This window comes from Columba livia, chromosome 13, assembly GCF_036013475.1.
Source record: "Columba livia isolate bColLiv1 breed racing homer chromosome 13, bColLiv1.pat.W.v2, whole genome shotgun sequence".
In the NCBI taxonomy this organism is placed as follows: domain Eukaryota; kingdom Metazoa; phylum Chordata; class Aves; order Columbiformes; family Columbidae; genus Columba; species Columba livia.
In genome coordinates, this window is record NC_088614.1 from 16,330,367 (window position 1) to 16,350,712 (window position 20,346).

Sequence of the window (20,346 nt, forward strand, 5' to 3'; positions counted from 1 at the left end):
CAGCAACACTACATATAAAGTGCTAATCGAACTCCATTACTCATCAATCTACTTACAACTTCAACACATTTAATAAAGAACATCTCTTTTACTCATAGAAATTTTACCTGCTGTAACATCCAGAACAAGACAGGTAATGTCTGCATATATAAGGCCATATAGAGCTCCTGTCGCTAAGAATGACAATTTAGACAAACTTTGAACATTGCACTTAGAACAATTTAAAAAATTGATTGCTGGCTTATCTCATTAGTGTCTCATCAATAAAATATTAGCCTAAGATTATTCTCCTTTCCCTAGCTAGAAGTAGTCACCAGTACTAACAGCACTATTTTGCTCTTTGAGCACAGCTCTTTCATGGGTTTGGGGCATTATTCCAATACTTTACAAAACAGAAAAATAAAACAATCTCATCTCCACTAAGAATCACAGAATTTTAGGGATTGGAAGGGACCTGGAAAGCTCATCCAGTGCAATCCCCCCATGGAGCAGGAACACCCAGATGAGGTTACACAGGAAGGTGTTCAGGCGGGTTGGAATGTCTGCAGAGGAGACTCCACAACCCCCTGGGCAGCCTGGGCCAGGCTCTGCCACCCTCACTGAGAAGTTGTTTCGTCTCAAATTTAAGTGGAACCTCTTGTGTTCCAGTTTGAACCCATTACCCCTTGTCCTATCATTGGTTGTCACCGAGAAGAGCCTGGCTCCGTCCTCCTGACACTCACCCTTTAGATATCTATAAACATTAATGAGGTCACCCCTCAGTCTCCTCTTGTCCAGCTCCAGAGCCCCAGCTCCCTCAGCCTTTCCTCACACGGGAGATGCTCCACTCCCTTCAGCATCTTCGTTGCCCTGCGCTGGACTCTCTCCAGCAGTTCCCTGTCCTGCTGGAACTGAGGGGCCACAACTGGACACAATATTCCAGATGTGGTCTCACCAGGGCAGAGCAGAGGGACAGGAGAACCTCTCTGACCTACTGACCACCCCTTCTAACCCACCCCAGGTACCATTGGCCTTCCTGGCCACAAGGGCCCAGTGCTGGCTCATGGTCATCCTGCTGTCCACCAGAACCCCCAGGTCCCTTTCCCCTACACTGCTCTCTAATAGGTCATTCCCCAATTTATACTGAAACCTGCGGTTGTTCCTACCCAGATGCAAGACTCTACACTTGCCCTTGTTATATTTCATTAAATTTTTCCCTGCCCAACTCTACAGCCTGTCCAGGTCTCTGGATGGCAGCACAGCCTCTGGCGTGTCAGCCACTCCTCCCAGCTTCGTGTCATCAGCAAACTTGCTGACAGTCACTCTATTCCCTCATCCAAATCATTGATGAATATATTGAACAATACAGGCCCCAGTACTGACCCCCGAGGCACTGCACTGGGTACAGGCCTCAACTGGACTCTGCCCCATTGACCACGACTCTCTGGCTTCTTCCCTTCAGCCAGTTCACAGTCCACCTCACTACCCGCTCATCCAGACCACACTCCCTCGGTTTAGCTGTGAGGATGCTGTGGGAGACTGTGTCAAATGCCTTACTCAAGTCAAGGGAGATCATGTCCACCGCTCTGCCATCATCCATCCATCTTGTTACGTCCTCATAAAAGTCAATGAGGTTGGTCAAGCACGACTTCCCCTTGGTGAAGCCATGGTGACTGCCCCTAATGACCCTCTTATCCCTGATGTGCCTTGAGATGGCACCAAGGATAAGTCGTTCCATCTGTTTCCCAGGGATGGAGGTGAGGCTGACGGATCTATTGTTACCCGGGTCCTCCTTCTTGCCCTTTTTGAAGACTGGAGTGACATTTGCTTTCCTCCAGTCCTAAGTCCATACTGAATGCTGAATCTCCATTGCATGCTGAACAGTGCACACAGAACTCCCATATTGCAAGATAAGTCCGTATAGCTGGAAGAACTATCACCACATCTGATCCCTTCGCAAAACAGGAAAGTCAAAAGAAAGGAACAGCTAACAGATTCTCCACGTTTTAAAAGAAACTAGACTATTACAAACTGACTGGTATGAAAGGATCTATATTCCTGAAACAAGCTTGCCCTTCCGCAGCTGGACAGTTTGCAAAGCCAGCTGGAACTCTCTCCCGTGAGCTTCAGGCTTGGAAAATCTGGAGCTCAGCCAGTTCCCTCCATGAGCGCTGGGCACCCCCAGGCCAGCCAGCTGTAATCCTCCTCTTCCGGACAAGTCCCAGGCAAGATGGCCAGCAGCTCTTTGCTGTGCTCCCATTTCAAGGAGGACTAAGAAGAGTGAAGATTGTGATCACTGTCACCACAAAGAAGGAAATATTTATGAACATTCACTCGTGTGATATGGAGATGCTGCTGATTTGTCTGCTTGGCACCCGAGCTGATGGTGGTTGTGCTATGTAAGGTTTTTTTAATGCAGTAACCCTTACTGTCTGATGCTGCTTTTGTCTGTACAGAAATAATTTGAGGGCCATTAAGAAGTATTTTCTTAATGTAATGCTTGCTTCTAGGAAAGGAATAGTAATAAGCAGAGTTTTGTTCTGCACAGTTTGCTACCTTTTGAAAACATAGCAGTCATTTCACATCCTCAGTAGGATGAAAATTCAGTCCTAGACCTACAACCTCCTTACACACAGAAAAACAACTTTTTGCCCATCAGATCAATCTCTACAATATGTTTCTTTAGCAGTTTTCAGCTCCCTCATACTGCACAGGTATGTTGAACAGATGACAGAGCAACTCTTCACATTGTTAATCTCTACTTCAGTTAACAGTACAATTGCTTGCTTTGAGTATGCACTGACATGTCAGAGACAGAAGGTGTTTCTCCTATAAATCTGGCTTTATACCATTCACAAAATATTCCATGAGAACTATGATCATAAGAGTAAGAATTCCTGTAAACTTACAGACACACTTTTGTTGTACATGAGTGTTTCTCAAAAGGTGGGGTGCAAGCTGAGGTTAGTCCTAAGATGGTGGCATGAGATAAGGCTAGACTTAACCAGCCATGAATGTTTTTACTTGTAAGGAACCTGTCAGCTGCTGTCAGAAATTTGCTTTCCTCAGGACAGGGAGTAATTTTTACACCTACTGTCTCTAGTTACAACCAACTCCCTTTCCCTTACCTGGAGGAACCAAAGCTATTGTCAATTCAGTCTGACAAATCAAAAAGAAGTCACAAAAAGACTGAGGAACACTTTTCTAATGAATACAACAGTCCAGAAAGGGTGGGGAGAACCCATCTTAGAACAAGAAAGAACACAAGTGGCTGAACAGAAAGCAGCCAAGCTAAGGTGCAAAATATCCAAATGTCTTGTGTGTATTACAAAAGTCAGAGTCCGTAGTCTTCCCATCCAAGATGTTCTTACACATTGAAAATATGCTCACTAAAGGATGGTAAAATTATATTAATTTGATTTTTAAATTGGTAATTTAACTGCTAGGAAGGTTCAAATGACATGGCTCAGATGGCTTAGACATTTTCAGATTGTGCACTGCTACTTTTAAACTAAAGCAAAAGAAATATTCTTCTCCACACACTCTACAAATTATATATATCTTTTAGAGAGCCTATAAACTCAAGGGTAGGTCACTCTAAGGTTTTACATTATCATATGCATACTACTGAATCTTGATAATACAAATTTTTACCAACCTGACACACCTCTGGAACCTGTCGATTTTGACACCAGGTCAAGTACTTTACTCATACATACAGAAACCACAAAGAAACTCTTACATCTTTGCTTGAAGGATGAAAACGCCTGTATAAACTCAAGGCCTTGTAAAGATTCTAAACATAATTACAACTGTAAACACACACGCAAGACCCTATATAACAGCAAGATAATTCACCACGCTCTCAGTGGGTAATTGGCTGTATAGTTGCCTCATTGACAGTGCCCTTGAAATTAATGAGTCTGAGCATATAATGATCCAATAGGCCCAACAGTGATATATTTCAGTAAATAACAAAGTACAGCACTATTTCTAAACAAAACATGCTGGTACAATACAGCTATTCTTCTACAAGATTTTATAACTCTGTGTACTACAGAAGAGTTTAAAATGAGATAGAGTTGATTTTAATGCAGACCAAACTAAGCAAAGCAGCATACCTAACGACATACTAAAAATCATACTATTGCTTGTAAGTCTTGAAAACCTTTGTTCTACATTTGTAATTAACTCAAATTCCACCATGCTCATAAAACAATCACTGTATTCCAGACAAAAAGACCTAGAGCGTACTTTCTTAAATTCAAGCTATGTTAATAAAGTTAACTAAAGTTAACTAAGGGTTGAACATATATGTGAGCTGCCATAAAATGAGGTAGTACTATATATCACAGAATATGATACAAAGAAAAAAACATTTTAGCAAACAAGCTGCAATAAAAATAACATTGAAAACTGCCATTCAGTTTAAGAAATTCTCTTTTACACTACAGTACCTACCAGTTGAGAACTCTGATTTGACTGTACCACCTTAACCTGAGGAGGCTGCACTGTATTTGATACAGAGACTGTGCAAATGTTGTTTGGTTGCCTTATTCCTATTGTCTGCGTTGCGACAACAGAGGAAATGCTTCCAGAGGCAGATTGAGGTATAACTTGTGGTAGCTTGGTTTGTTGAAGTGACTGCTGAGACGGCTGTCCTTGCAAAACTGAATGTTGACTATTCAGTAAAGATTGTCTCAATGCAGGTAGACTTTTCTAAAAACAGAAGAAAGTTTATGAAATATCGAATTGAGCAGGTTGACAACAAAAATTTTTGAATTTGCTGTAAACTTAATTAAAAGAATGCAGCTTTCTTTCCAATTTCACTATCTGCCTATTTGTCAAAAAGAAATAAGACTGAACATATTTTGCAAAAGGGCAAGTTCAGGTTGCATTTTTAATATGCTTTCTATTCGGTTGTAGCCACTCTGTACATTTTGATGTGCCCTAATTCCACCACAGCAGCTCCCCTCCTCAAGAGTACCTAGAACTTGTAGCTTAGGTCTTTGGAAGGGCAGAAAATGGAACGAGAAAAGGCAGAACCACAGGAACAACCCTATTCCCACCACATGCTAGAGACGTACGCTGCACCAGTTTACTTCTCCTGACATGCCTCCAGTACCTAGAACAAGAAGATTTAACTGTTGATGCCCTACAGGAATAGCTGTTTACCGTATGATTACTGATCTAATGTATTCTGACTGGATTAGAAAAGTGTACTATTGTATGCTTCATGTTCAGACCAGTTCAACCAAAAAATATAGTTCTAAAAGGTTATACTGTACCTTCACAAATAAACTTTTTACTTTTTAAGTGGTAGTAGCATTCTTTTGAAGTGCTGCCCCCAGGCAGCTGTAGAATGCAACGGTGTTTAGCCCAAGCTACAGTTCTTTCTAAACTTCTAGTATTTATTTAAAGACTTAATGCCTGTTGCCAAGAAAGGACTTCAAAGAAAGAAAACAAGTTAAAACTTATCATGATGCTAGAGGTGACTGCAGTACAGGAGTTAGAAAAGGCACAAACAAGGGTTAATAATACTTTGAAAAAACAGAAGCAGAGGGAGAGTTCTGAAGAAAAGTTGAAGGGAGAGAAGAAAGTGAGGAAATCTGTCCTAAACTGAGAAGTTTTGGACTAGACGAAAAATGCTCTTCAAATTATAGTTGTGGTTTTGTTGGAGCAAAATTAAACACGCTTTCTATGTTTGTATATAATCTTGCATATGGAAACTACTGCAGCTAATGTACGAGAACCAATTAAAAGTTAAATTTACCCCGCATGTAAATCACTTTGGTATCTACATTAGAACTTCTGTTATAGATTAGTTCCAGATTACAAGCAGGATCAGCTAATCAATTATTTCAACAACATCACTGAGTTTAGTTTTACATAATCACTGTTACACATACATTGCAAGTTATCAGTGACTCAAACATAGATTACAAAAATAACATAGAAAAAGCTTATGAAATTACTCAAAGCGTTCTATAGAAATAACTTCTGATGCTTCCAAACGTGAATGTTGTGCTTCTTTGCAAAAAATTACCTTTTACCACAGAACACTGCAAGTGTTATAACAACAATAAATGTATCTAATTTATCTAAACATCCACGTTACCTTAAGGAAAGGTACAAGGTATGGCTGAGGAGATGATTTGAGTTCCGACTGAAGGCGGCCTGTAAATTCTTCCGGGTCAATCTTTGCATCCTTCAGGAGAAGTGATAGAACTTGGATGTAAAAGCAGTTAATCTAAATTTCCTTGAATTCATTGACAGAGAAACCTGTTTATTTTAGACAAGCCTAAAACTTTCTTCAAGTATCAGCCATTTAACAATAATATTTAGTGGTCCAGTAAAAACTTAACTTTTGAAAACTGCACAAGATTAACGAAGTAAAGGTAACTACTTATAATATTTAAAACAAAGTAATGAGACATACATAATAAATATATTTATTGAAGGTTGTATTCAATTTATTTGAAGCAGCTTGACCATTTGTCCAGCTCCACAGTAACATGTGGTTGCAACACATTTACACAATTCACTGAAACACCTGTTGCACTACAGACCACAGTGAGCCAGACTCAGTGCAGCTGGAACACAACTTTGCCTCTTGAAACCCACTTGCAGTTAAGGCTTCGTGCACAGGGGCATCTGTCTGCGGAGCCGCCTGGACCCAGCAGCTTAGCAAAATACCTCCCTCAGTCCTCGAAAATCACAACCACGCGTGGAGGCATCTACCTACATTCATTCTGTGGTTAAAACAATTAATAGTTTCTTACTGTTTCAGAAGAGAGACAGTTCAGAGGAAAAGAAACTTAATGAATCAACAAGAAAACTCCTGTGTTTTACACCATTTTTTAAATAAACAACCAAAATATTATCCATTGAGACTGGTTTTGACAAACGCATACTAAATACTTTGATGCCCTTCCCCTTTGAGAAACCAAGAGAAATATTAATTTTAACCGATTTCTGAAGATATGTAATGTACAGAATATTTGCGTTTTGATGTAGCCCAACCATTTTCATTACAGCAAAAACATCGTTATGATCAAAACAATAGTTTTTGGTCTATGTAAATAATGAGCTTAATAGATAACTGGCAAAAGGAAAGGTAACTAAATACTTACCAACAAATCCTGAACCAGAGCTTTCACATTACGGGACGTTTCTGGAGATGGTGAGTTATGAGAAGCAAGTTTTATAAGGGTAGCTAAAAAGTTTTTACATTTTTTCACATTCTCTTGCATTTCCTGCAAAAGGCAAAGAAAACAAATATCAGATCCATGCTATTTGTCAATCAGGATCAATGCACACTCTGATCACTATAAACAGGGAAAATGATTAAATTGTTCTAATTCAGGCAGGACATATTTGAAATACATCTGCAGCTATTTTACTATTGCTGCTAGTTACTTGGCATTTTCTTCACTTCTTCCTGTAACTGAACATCATACATTGCAAATACTAACCAAAAAAATAAAGCAATCAATGAAGGAAATCTATTCAATAATTTACAATCTGCTTTGATAAAAATAACCTTAAATATGAGACATAATACAACAATTTGTTGGAGATGCACTCTCCTTTGTGATGCCCAATACACAATGTACGTTTCCCAAGCTACCTTAATTTGTTAAATTATCGCTTTGCTACGTTTTTGTACAAAACAGCTACAGCAGTAAAATCAAATTAGTCTTCAAACATCATCATATACAATATTTTCTTTATCAGTAGGAAAATGGATGCTTCTAATTTTTTCAAGCCATTATTTTTATATGGTGTAATGACTCTGAGAAACAGAGATGTTACTCTTTGGTATTGCCATGGTTTTGAGACCCAGCAACATGACAATAACGAAGTCCACCGACTGAAGGTCTGATTGTTCTGTCTGCAGAAACATAAGAGTTCTTTCACTGCTGACACATGATGGGGTGGGGAAAGCGAACCACAAGTGTTCTTCCTCTCAAAACTTTTATCCCATTTAGTTGAAATTAAGGGAAGCGTTTGTTGTTTGTGAAGTATTTGTTCCATCACAAAGTGTGCTTGCATGAAGAAAAAGTTCCTTCTCCTTATGAATAGACCGCAGAAGTTCATAAAGTACTGAGAAAACCAAGTATCTAGTATTTTTAAACTTACCTGTGATACAACTGTAGTTCCAGGTAGAGGAGAGCTCGGTATGACCTGGGGCTGTGCTGGGACTTGTGCTGTTGTATGAGGTGGAAGCGGCAGCCGAGGCTGACCCTGGTTTTGTGCTGAAGCTTGAGTTTGCCCACCAATTACTGCAGGTTGCTGAGAGGCTGATGTTCCAGTCGCTACTGTTGTCTTGAACAAACTTTGAGCACTCGTTGTAGCTACTGATACCTATTAATATTTTATATTGGAAAAACAGGTCATTATCTTATTTTAATTCTTTTACTTGACCACAAAGTTCTTGAAAGCCTGACAAGGAAAACTTGTTTCCTTTCAAATGCACACCTACTGACAAAATAAACCCCTTGACTTTACTTACTTATTATAACCCTAATTTTGTCACCCTTTACTGAACAGTGAAAATCCGCATTTAAAGTTATTTTTATTACAAAAACACATGTACCACTGAAAATTAGTTGCTATTATCCAGCCCCTTAAGATCACCACAATGATGTGACTTCTGTAACTCAACTTTATGTAATTTTGGCCCTTAATATAAAGAAGCCAATTTGCAATGATCTGTGGTCACATCATCAGGTTTACAATTGCCTTTTCCACAGTGACAGCTCAGATCCAGACGACACAAATGCACTAACACAGCGTCCCAACCCCATTTGAACCCAGCAGTGGCATATCTGCTCCTGCACCAGCGCAAAGCCCTGCCGAACAAAGCTGTTCTGGACCCGGCCGGGCATCATGCAAAAACCGTGCTGGACACTCTGCAACCTCGGAAGGCTGGAAAGCTAATTAGGCTGCACAGAGCATCAGATACACACACCCCAGCACCCGGTTCAGCTCTCATAACTCTGACTGAACATGCCACCCTTGCAAGTGCCAAAAGGTCTCAGACAGACAAGTGGGACTGCAGAAGCCAGAGAGCTCAGCCGGGCAGCACAAGCCGCTGAGCAGAAGCTGCCAGGACCACCCGGCCCAGCCTGACCGCAGAGCTTTGCTCTGTCTGCGGCAGAATTTAAGCTGTAACTTAGGCTGTCACTCAGCACCTGCATAACACAGTCTGGCTATACACTCATTAATTTCTGAAATTACGTCTGCAACAAAAGCAAACACATGAACATTAACATTCCCTTTCGAAAAAAACCCATATAATTACAAACATCCTTCTCTTCACCCATCTTTTGCTTCCTATATTCTACTTACTGTGGTATGTGAGAGAATAGAGCCTCCCGGCAGAGCCCCGGCAGACGTGGCACTGACAGGCGCAGCCGTTGACTGAACGACTTTGGCTTGCACTGGAAGTCCCAGGCGGACAGTGGACGTGGCTACAGAAGGTGGTTGCTAATAAAGGAAAAATAAGCATTTTATGTTTTTACCTCCTTAGTAACTTGATCTCCAAGACTTTTCAATAATAGTCACTATATGAATAATGATTATTAACACTGGGAAAAAACCCAACACCAACCACCAGTAGTATGTTCTTAAATATATATTCACAAATAATGCAAAAATGAGTTTTCTTCTGTTCAATTATATGTTTGCAATATTTCTCCTAAAAGGTATTTCTCATACAGATATGTGGAAAAGATTAGAGAAAACAGGATGTGACCAAAAAAAAAGTTACATTGATGTATTAGTTCAGTTGCAATATTTACAAATCAGTACTCATCAGTATTTGAGTGTATAATTGCCAGTAACACAGAGTGGTCATATGGGTATTTACTGGCATTTTCTAGTGCTTTTTCTTGAAGAAAATTAATATGGAGAGAAAATCCAGGGGAGAAAATAATTTCAAAACAATTTCAGGTTAAACTATATAGAAACTAACCTGCACAGAAATGAAGTCTAAGCATTTTGAGAATCAATGTCCTAGAACACACAATCTGTAAGCAGAGAACAACTGGAATCCGAAGCGCCAAGGAGAATGACTGGCTCACAGCCCTTCATTCAGCACCATACTCAATAAATTGGCCTCATGCAGTAAACACAGAAATTGGTTTTTGTGATTTACTTTAGTTCTGAGAGAAATATTTAAACCTCTTACCCTCATATCAAAGATTTAGGAATAAAAAAATGTCTCCAGGAAAGTTGTTATGTAATTCTACAGGAATGTAAATACCATTATGGAAGAAATACATCACACAATATGGCAATTAAGACAAAAAGAGAACTGCTCATTTTTTTAAATGGAGACCCCACTGGTCTCTTATAACTTGCATTTACTAAGATTTGTGTTCAAACACATACTCAGAAAAGACAAATTTTCTAAGTGGCTGGAGATCATGGACAATACTGTCCTCAGCTAATAAATGCCCACGACTCATCACAGGAACATACTTGAAAACAAAACTCCGTATAATTAAAATATTAAATTTTGGTATGGTAGCAGCCTATCATCCAATTAAGCACTCAGCACACTTCACATGAAGACTAAATTCACCCTCAGTTTTCGAAATCAATAGTGACAAAAGCCTTTGACACAACACGGCAGTAAAATCTACTCACGTGTTGGATGTGAAGAAAAATCCCTACTACCAAAGAACCGCAAACAAAGTCACACAGCTGTTTACTAATGTGGTTCCAAAACTCGTAGACGTTAAAAGGTAAGTATGGAATGAGCGGATGAGAAACATAACAAGGAACTAGCCTAGAGAAATTCTTAAGTATCATGGAAATGATCTTTAAATGACAGCTGCAAGATGCCAGAAGACATTATAAGGGCTCCCAATACTAATACTTCAAGAAGAACGGGTAAAAACTATTTAGAAACAAATAGCTGTGTTCGCTGTGAAAGGAAAGCTGTAAACAGATCTCATGAGAAGTCCATCAAAAAGAAAACAGAAATGATCAACATTATATAAAAAAAATTAACAACCCAAGGTGTCAATGGAACAACCTAAAAGAATTTATTATGTTCTTTAAAGAAAAGCTGCTAAGGTTTGGTATGATGCTATTAATTTCTAAAATTACCAAGAGAGGCTTAGAAAGGAATGTATATTTTCAAATGTAACTGTATTATTTTTTATTAGATACATTGCCTACTTTTACATTTCCTAAACATACGAAAGTGATGTTTAAAAGGCTTTTTCCCTGTACTCAGACATTAACAGGCAGGAAATTAGAACATGAATGAATATAGTATATAATCTACTACCAATCTCCATGGGGACTCTTGAGAATGCTTAAGAAAGCCTTTTGTACACAGACTTGAGCTGGGTCTGTCCCTGCAGAGAGGCTGGGATTGTCAGTGGCGCACAGCACAGGCTGCTGTGGAAGCTGGGATTTCAGAACAGACCTGGCTCATGTCTGGCCAGCGTGGAGGGGGATGTCCCAACATTCACCCTGCCCATGTAATTCATGTGGATAACACAAGTGACTCCAGTTTCAGGGTGCAAAACAGTCACTTCTGCAAAGGCAATAGGTGCACATTATAATTGTTCATGGAAGAAGTCAGTGTGGAATTACTCTGCGTCCTGCAAATCCACTCCCTAAATAATAGCATCTTAACTTTACTACATAGACATTCTCCCCAAAGCTCGGGACACATGGATCAAGATGCAAAGTTCAAGGTGTAAACAGGAGCCAATCACATTGTACCTGCTGTGCATGAACAAGCTGCCTCTCTACTTGAAGGAATATACAAGGCTGCATTTGAAAAAGCAGGCACCTTGAATATGGAGGAAATGCCCCCAAATACCTGAGGATTATTTGTCACTGCCAAGGCAGGACTCCACCATTTTCAGGGACTGCATTGTGAATCCACATCTTCGTAAAATCAAGACGATTAAAAGTGCCACAGGTTAGTACACTGATGCATATAAATCCTTGGAAATAGGTCTGTGGTTTACTTGTATTCTGTGCTACAGTACCACCTACTGATGAACACTCAGGGCACCAGCAACCCAGTCTCTGCACTACAAAGCAAGAGAGCTTACTTTGCACAAGTGTGTTGCGTATATCATTTCATGATCAGTCCTGTTACTAAACTGGGCCACTATTAATCACAAAAGAAAGAAAGAAAACACACCAATAGCATCTGAACAAGCGTTAACACAGAAGCAAGGGCAAGTTTATCACAATACACATCCTGGCACCTCTTCCTGTGTCTTCCAATACACGGTTTCACTAGGTACTACGCCACACTCAATTTCAGCAGAACATAACCTTTCAGTTTAAACTTGCAAAACCTGAAATAAAACTCTATTTTATTTGTAAGCATTAATCCAGAAGACTTCTTACAAACAAAATAGGCCATGCCAAGATGCCTCAAACTATAAAAGAGTTTAACAAAGAAAACGAAGGTGGGAACACAGTCATTAACAGAAGCATAGGCTAAGGGTCACATCTGGTAGCCCAATTTAAAGTAACTAATTCATACAGTCTATCTTACAGGCATAGCTGGTAGCCCTACCTATTATTAAGGTTTCATAACACTCCCCATTACCAAACTCTCTTTGCCAACACTTAAAATTCTGACAGATTTCTAAAGAGTTGATGGAGAAACTTCATATGCTTATTGACTGCCTCTCAATTCTTTTGGTTATGGTTCATCTGGAACATACACTTAAACATCAGCTGCAGAGCAATTTATATGTCAGGGACTTGATTTTTTCACCCTGGTAAAAGTACAGCCAAATTGAGCCAAAGCACTAACACTTTATAAACTTGACATTTGCACACAATTGCAGAAAATGACTGGAGGCAGAATCTCTAACACGTCAGCCAACAGAGTCAGAACCTTCATTGCCACCACAGCATCACTGGAGTCAAACATCAGTCCCCAACGCAGGGACATGCTGCTGTGTTCCTCATATGCATGACGTCCCTTCTGGGTTCATGAACAACAGGGGAGGAAGACACAGGACTGGCAGCAATTAGACAAGAGGCAGAGGAGCTTGGGGCCACCAAAGAAACCCTTCAGAAACCAGGGGTTCTAAGCCCAAACCCTCTGGAGTCTCAGCATCCTGTTGGCCTAAACAAATACCTGTATCATCCACTATCAAAGTACTTTTCTCACCTTCTGGTGAAGTGGCTGGTCCATCTATAATCACTAGGACTAATCCCAAGAACCTGGTGGATAAAAAGCACCTGAATTTTAGCCCTACAATTAGATACTACCCCTGCCTCAATTGCTCAGTGCTTGTGCTGCATGCAAATATAGATAATCTATTGTAATCAATATTCTTATGCCATATACTTATGAGCGGACAACTTGAAATGTGGGGTTTATGATCAGGAGTGGTCATGGCTGCCAATGAAGACAAGAAAGTCAACGTGAACACAAAAAATTAACCAGTATCTTGAAATTACTTATAAAAAGAGGCTAATAATCCCTTCAACTGCATTGTTGAGAAAGTTGTTACAGGGATAAGCTTCACAAAAACACCTGTTCAGTTATTAATTCTCACTTCAGAAGGGGAGCTTAGATAATATGCAGCAAATAAGCCTGAAGCAACCAACTGAACAGTGGAGGAAAAAAATATTACATAATTCTTCATTAATTAAGATTGTCCAGCCTATACCACGTAGAAATTAAAAATAACAGTAGTATGTAGTCACGCAGCATAATGCATGTGCACATGGGAGCCACTATTAGACTGCTCAGGAGCCTTTTTTACAGCATTTCCTGATCTTTGCATGTTTAATTTTACAGCCTTACTAACGTTTGAGTGCTTTCTAATAAGTTTTAAAAGATATGTTAACGCTATGAAAATGTAAACAGTAGAATTTGTAAGTAGTAGGAACTTCTTATCTGCTTATACAGAAAAGATTCACTCACCATGAAGAAAAGGAAGGAAAATGGTTTTGTGGTTAAAGCGTAGCTGAGACCACACACCTTTTACTTTCTCTGGCTTTTCAACCTACCTGTTCTGCTAACACAAATGTCTTCTCCAGAACATTGCACAAGAAGCCCAAAAACTGTCTATACAAAAGAAACAGTACAGAATAGCTTATTTGATAATAGTGGTAATGCAATTCGGGGCAACAAAGATTTATCAATTTGCCTACAATCTCTGCAAAGCTTAAAATAAGCAGCTGTCAGAAAAGCAGAAAGGGTGTAGAAAAACAGAAACCAAAGATAGATCAATAAACAAGAAAAAAATTACCAAAACTAAAATACGACTACAAATACAAGCACTGCTGAAAACACGGGCATTGCATATTAGCAGAACCATCTCAGATTCAAAAGGCTCCACTTTAGCAGGAACAGCAGCTTGGGGAACAGCAGCCAAGTTTAGAACTGCTCTCAATGTCACGTGTGATGGCAAAGCCCAAGCTGTTGTTGTCTGAACCAAATACATTCCACAGCAAAAGCAAAGCCCTTCCAAACCAGGTGATTCAGCACTTTGCTCAAGCTCAAGGGACTTTTTCATTTCAAAAAAGGATGGTAAAGTGAAACTTAATAAACACAGAAAACAAATCAGTAATGTTTATTTAATGAACTAGAAATTCTGAAGAGAAGTCAGAAAAATGTGCAAGCAAGAAAAAACAAAGCTAGAAAAGACTTGTCATTTTTTTTTTAAATACATCAAAATATATTGATTGGACTATTTATGCAATGAAACAAGAATGCATTAAGTAGCCCACCTATGTGCCTAAATATTTGGACTAAACCATCAAACTCCACATGTAACTTCACCTTTTCTGATCACTAAAAATGTACAATGCAATTCACTAATTGAAATAAAAACAGTAAACTCTGAGACCAAACCCATTTTCAGCAGCAGTGTCATGAAAATCCCACCATACGCTCTTCACCTGATGTGTAAGTTCTGATAACAGATAGTCCAGGCTAACACTGGTCTTCCCTCTATGACACTCACTTTATCTTCTCAGTGTACAGCAGTACTTGAATGTTGTAACTAACAAGAGAATTTTAATTAAAAATAATTTAAAATAAGTAACTTATTTTTTGCATTTTAGTTACGAATGTAAACCCAACTCGGTATTAAGATACAGAAACCAGCAAATTTGCACCAAAAGCATGAAAAGCCATAAACTGTACAAATGAAAAACGCAGATCAACAAAAGAAACTCAAAGAAAAACTAGATGGCAGCACCTACCTATTTTTCATAATTTCACAAGTATAAGCTTCAAAACAAGACATGAAGGCAAAAACTCAATGTAATCTAAATAATCAGTTTTAAAAGACTTCTGAATTTAATTTATATTTACTTATAATTTACTATATTCTGAAGAATGTAGTAATACAAGCAAACCTGTGCTTATTTGACCTGCTTGTAATACAAGAATCCAGAGCAATTTTTTTCTAAGATCAACCAAAGTTTCATCAAATTACAGCTTGTTTCCTAAAAATCCTGTACCTTCACTAAGATTTTGGCAAAATTAATCACTTTTTAATACTCAGCTAAAATTAATCTAAATAAAAAAAACTAAGGAAATTGAAATAATGAAGAGAAAAATGTTCAATTAAAATTATGCAGAGTTAACTCAAACCAATGTTTGCTTTAAACATCCTAATGTTTTATTTCATTAATTGTTTTTTTCAAACAAACATGATCTCACTCAAAATGTATTCACAGTACAACAAAATTGCACTTCTGAACGCACCAAGAGATTAACACAATCTTCCGTAAGACTGAGACTTCCATGTAAAACACGGGGTAACATCTTTAAGAAGCCTCTGGTAGCTGCACCAAGAAGACAAATTTATATTCACAACCTGAAAAATGTTTTGGTTTTATATACCTAAATATTTTGCAATATTTTTTCCCTAATGAAAGTGTAGTTAGCTGTAGTTAATATCCCCCCACTACAGTCCTCTACAATCTCATAATCGGACATAAACTATTTTATGGTAGAGTTGCACCTATTCATGCTTTTCTTGAATATTTTACTTTGAGAAATCAGGAAGACTTTAAATGTAAAAGACCATTAACATATCTAGCACATCTTCCTATTACAGGTACTTCTCTCAGTCACTGCTTTCTCTGCACTATTCTGCTCCTTTCCTATTCTGGTTCTTCCGACTCAGCCCATTTCCCTGCTCCTGACTGTGCTGCGCATCCTTTTGGGACACATTCCCGCACTCCAGAGCCTTTCAGTTTGGCATTAAACTGATCAGAACCGAGATCCTTCCTGCAAGGTACTTGCATATCCCGATCAGCCAGTTTTGCAGAATTCCAGGAGGAACTGAAAACAACCAGATTTTAACCATATTTTACACAGCAGCAACTTAAAGGAACATAAGTCAATGTCTAAAGATTAAAGAACCCAAGTCTTCCATTCAAAATGGATTTGCCTATCTTCTTCCAAGAATCTAAAGAAAAATTGTCCCCAAGGCTATACTATAATTTCTTACATCCTCTACTCCTAAAAGCTCCAATAAAAACCATTAAGACAAAGGAGTTACAAACAATGGAAGTCAAATACTGACTTAAATAGCAAAGCTGAGCACTCAAAAATGTTAGGAACATCAGATTTAAGTTTGCTGTGCAATACCAACAGCGTGCCTTGATTGCCTAGCTGAACTTTTATCTTTGTGCATTTATCATGCAAACACTGTAATACGCTGCACATGGACAGAAGAGATTAATGTAGGATGAAGGGGAAGTTATATATCTTAATCTTTTTGAACTTTTGTGTTTGGCACCGCTATCAAAATACACTTTTTTTACCTTGGGAAGGGAGGAAGGATGGCTCTAGCAGTTCCCTACAGTGGTAAATGGTACTCTGTACAGGTATGTGACTTCAGAACATTCGGCAAAGCAACAGGTAACAATGAGGCCACCGTCTTCAAGGAAAGCACTATCCTACGCCCCTGTACTGAATGCTAAGGGAAAACAGACTGTGTTTTCTCTGCCTCAGCGGCTTCCACCGTTCCAGGGAAAGGTGGCTCCCTCCTCACACGCTGCCCTGGATCTAAACCCACCTACAGAAGCCAGAATTTTCACGGGAAACCTGATTTGTTTTCCTCACAAATAACTGGGAGAAGATCTACCAAGTGATGGTCCTGGAATATGGGAAGAAAATCTTGTTACGCTTCTGGTCTGCAGCAGCAGTTTAGAATCTGCACAGCTCTGTGTGTAGTGATCAAGTCAGTCTCACCTAAGAACATTTAAAGCATTTCAAAAAGCTTTCCAATTTAGATGAACACTTTGGTAATTTTTCAGAAGATCTTTTTTGGAAGTTTTTAAAGTTAATTGACAATTCATCTTGTATTCTCCAGTTATCACTCTGAACACACATCTTAACGAGTTGCCAAAAGTCACTGCCAGCTTTTGCAATTTCTTTGGCACATTATTTAATAACCTGCGGTTTACATCTAACTACATAGCTCAGAACACACTTTCTTAACACAGTAATTATTTAAAGTATATACAAATTAGCTATAACACTAAAAACAATCACTTAGCTGGGTAACTTGTGGCACTTGACACTGACACAAGAGGTTCCACTTAAATTTGAGAAGAAACTTCTTCCCAGTGAGGGTGGCAGAGCCTGGCCCAGGCTGCCCAGGGGGGTTGTGGAGTCTCCTTCTCTGCAGACATTCCAACCCGCCTGGACACCTTCCTGTGTAACCTCATCTGGGTGTTCCTGCTCCATGGGGGGATTGCACTGGATGAGCTTTCCAGGGCCCTTCCAATCCCAAATACACTGTGATACTGTGATCCTCACAAGTATATTTTAATATAAATCCTGCAAGTCAGATGATACCCCTTCTGCAACCTTAACTGCTTAATTTAACTAGAGAACACCTGCCTGAGGTCAACAGGATCAACTCCCAAGATTTGCTGTGCACACACCTTAAGATTGACTTTGGGATCCAAACTCCGGTCTTCTAATAAAGCCTGAACGCACACACACACACACAGCCAAGCAGATGGTCTACATTTTTGTATGCTTCCTAAGATTTTATGTACAATAAAAATGTATTCTTCAAACGTTTTCAGACTACAAACAATTCGTTAATATTTAATTTGTTATGAATGTTTCCACTCTGAATTTTAATTCTGTATGCTGGCCACAGCAGTTACAGTTACAAGAAAATTAACAGTATGAAACAGAAACAGCTAAAACAAACCCATTGTAACAGACTGAGATCATGTTCTTGGTTCAGTTCCACCCCACAATTTCTGGTTTACATTTAGGCTATGAAATTGTCTCAGGATCCACTGATAGAATGTGTGCCATACAGTCCCTTGTAGTCACTACTAAAGAACTGATTGTACCTATTTACAAAGAAAGACCCAAATAACCATACACAGACATGCAAACTGAAAAGAAATACTTGTCTAGATCTGTTGTTGTCAAAAAACCGGTCGAAAAATCTCAACATAAACACAGGCTTACATCTACGTTTATTTTTCCTGAAATACATTTATCTTTGAAGGCTTCTGCAAGTCATCTTCATCTTCCAGATATCACACATTTAAACACTGAACAGCTGCTTTTTCTGTGAAGAGTTCTTTTACAAATCCCATCCAATACTGCACTTATCTCTTCTCTGAGGGCATAAAGTTCCTCAAGTGTTTCCAGGCTTTTACGTATGTATTTCCTGAGATAAGTTCCATTGAGCTACAATCTTCCTAGCGACACTCATTTCTAAAACTTGTATTCTAGTTGGCTACACTGTTTTAGATTGCCTCATGTTAGTAATTTACTTTTAAGTCTCCAATATTATCCCACCTTCCTTCTCTTCTGAAAAGAGAATCAATTAAAAAATTAAAGACACCCTCTTAATCTCTTTCCACTCAGAATTACTTATCAGGTATGCAAACAAAGACCTTATGGAAAACTACCTTAAACTCTGTCTATTCTTGTTATGGCACAGCTGCCCTGAACTAACATCCAAAAATGTTTGCCTCTACATTTTAGCAAAATAGTTCAGCTCTAGCCCCAAACAGCCCAAAGCTAAACAGCCTCCCTACAAAATTCTAAACCAGTGTAGCCCACCAAGTAATTCAATAAACAATACATCTTCACCCTTGGAAATACATCAGTTGTGAGCTGAAATAAACACACTCCACTGAAGACTTTGGGGGAGGAAAGCACATTCTCCTATCAATCTATATAAAAAAAGGTAATGTAGTCATAACACAATTGAAACTTTAAGTGTAGACAGATCACACCCAGAGGTGAATCAAAGGAATCAAAACTTTCTTTTAAATAAAATATATTAGAAAAGTTAATTATTGCAAATTATTGTACTGAATGTTCTTGGATTTTTATTCTCTAATTTCTAGTGAAATTATCTATCCTGTGCATCTATTCGGCACGCTTGGATATCACAGTGCTGTTGATTCGGAGGAACAAGCGGTGCTTGCTGAAACAGTGGCACACAGTCTAAACTAAGTCCTGGCTAAGACTCAGTCTTGTAGCCTCCAATGATCTCACAGTCTGAACAAGGTCCTGAGAGACCCGACATATAAAGTAGATCTTTTTGGAAAGACAAAAAAAAAAACCCCAAACCCTAGGCCTCAGAAAATAAAAATTTGAATAAGGATTTCCAGTGTTCCCAACAAAAAAATGGGAGGAAAGCACATTTGCAAAAACATATGAGCTAATATTGTATAAGAGAGAGGAAAACATAATGCATTAAAGATTGAAGAAAAGCGAAATCAAGCCAGACATACCTGAGTTGTTGATAATCGAAAAACGGGGCCAGTTGTGGGCACTGACAGTCTGGGTGAGATGCTGGTAGGACCTTGTCCCTGTGTTTGTACTTGAGCCTGCATTTGAGCCTGCGCCAGAGCCTGCTGAGGCACCATCACAAGCTGTCCAGCATCCGTGCGCACCAAGACCATACCTAAGGAGAACAAAGTAACAATAACTATATACAATAAAAAATAATATTTACAGAACTACAAAATATAGAATAAAATTCATGTATAGCACTGTACATTTTTCTTTATACTTCTGGTGTAACATGAGATTTTCTTTCAAAAAAGAAATGGAGCCCCTACTAGCAGACAAAAACTCATTTGAATTCCAAACTGAATTGGGTATAGCTGTACTTTATGAATAACAGTGGTGAAAAAAGTGGTCACTCGAGTGTATAGGCACACAGTGACTCTCAGCAGCCCAGCCAGGGTCAGCAGAATGAAATTAGAAAGAAATATCCATTACAAATAAACTGTAATGACAATCCAGTAGCTGAGAACAGAATTCACTATGAACATACCAGGGACAATGACATACGAGCTTTACCAAAACAACAGCTTTAGGGAATGTGTACATGCAAACATTAGGCC

The 20,346-nt window shown here is 38.9% G+C and overlaps 1 protein-coding gene across 4 annotated transcripts in view; it reads right to left on the bottom strand.

Moving 5' to 3' along the window:
- The window catches only part of LOC102084381 (transcription initiation factor TFIID subunit 4), a 135,044-nt gene that overhangs the window by 109,706 nt on the left and 4,992 nt on the right, over positions 1 to 20,346 (bottom strand). For all 4 annotated transcript variants that reach the window (XR_010465823.1, XR_010465822.1, XM_065028441.1 and 1 more), the window contains exons 2-7: positions 19,729 to 19,901; positions 9,334 to 9,471; positions 8,122 to 8,346; positions 7,113 to 7,235; positions 6,098 to 6,187; positions 4,441 to 4,698 (exon numbers count right to left, since the gene is read on the bottom strand). Coding sequence is in view for 2 of the 4 variants with exons in the window: in XM_065028441.1 (XP_064884513.1) it covers positions 4,441 to 4,698; positions 6,098 to 6,187; positions 7,113 to 7,235; positions 8,122 to 8,346; positions 9,334 to 9,471; positions 19,729 to 19,901 (1,007 nt within the window). In the remaining 2 variants the exon portion in view is untranslated. The remainder of the gene's footprint in view (positions 1 to 4,440; positions 4,699 to 6,097; positions 6,188 to 7,112; positions 7,236 to 8,121; positions 8,347 to 9,333; positions 9,472 to 19,728; positions 19,902 to 20,346) is intronic.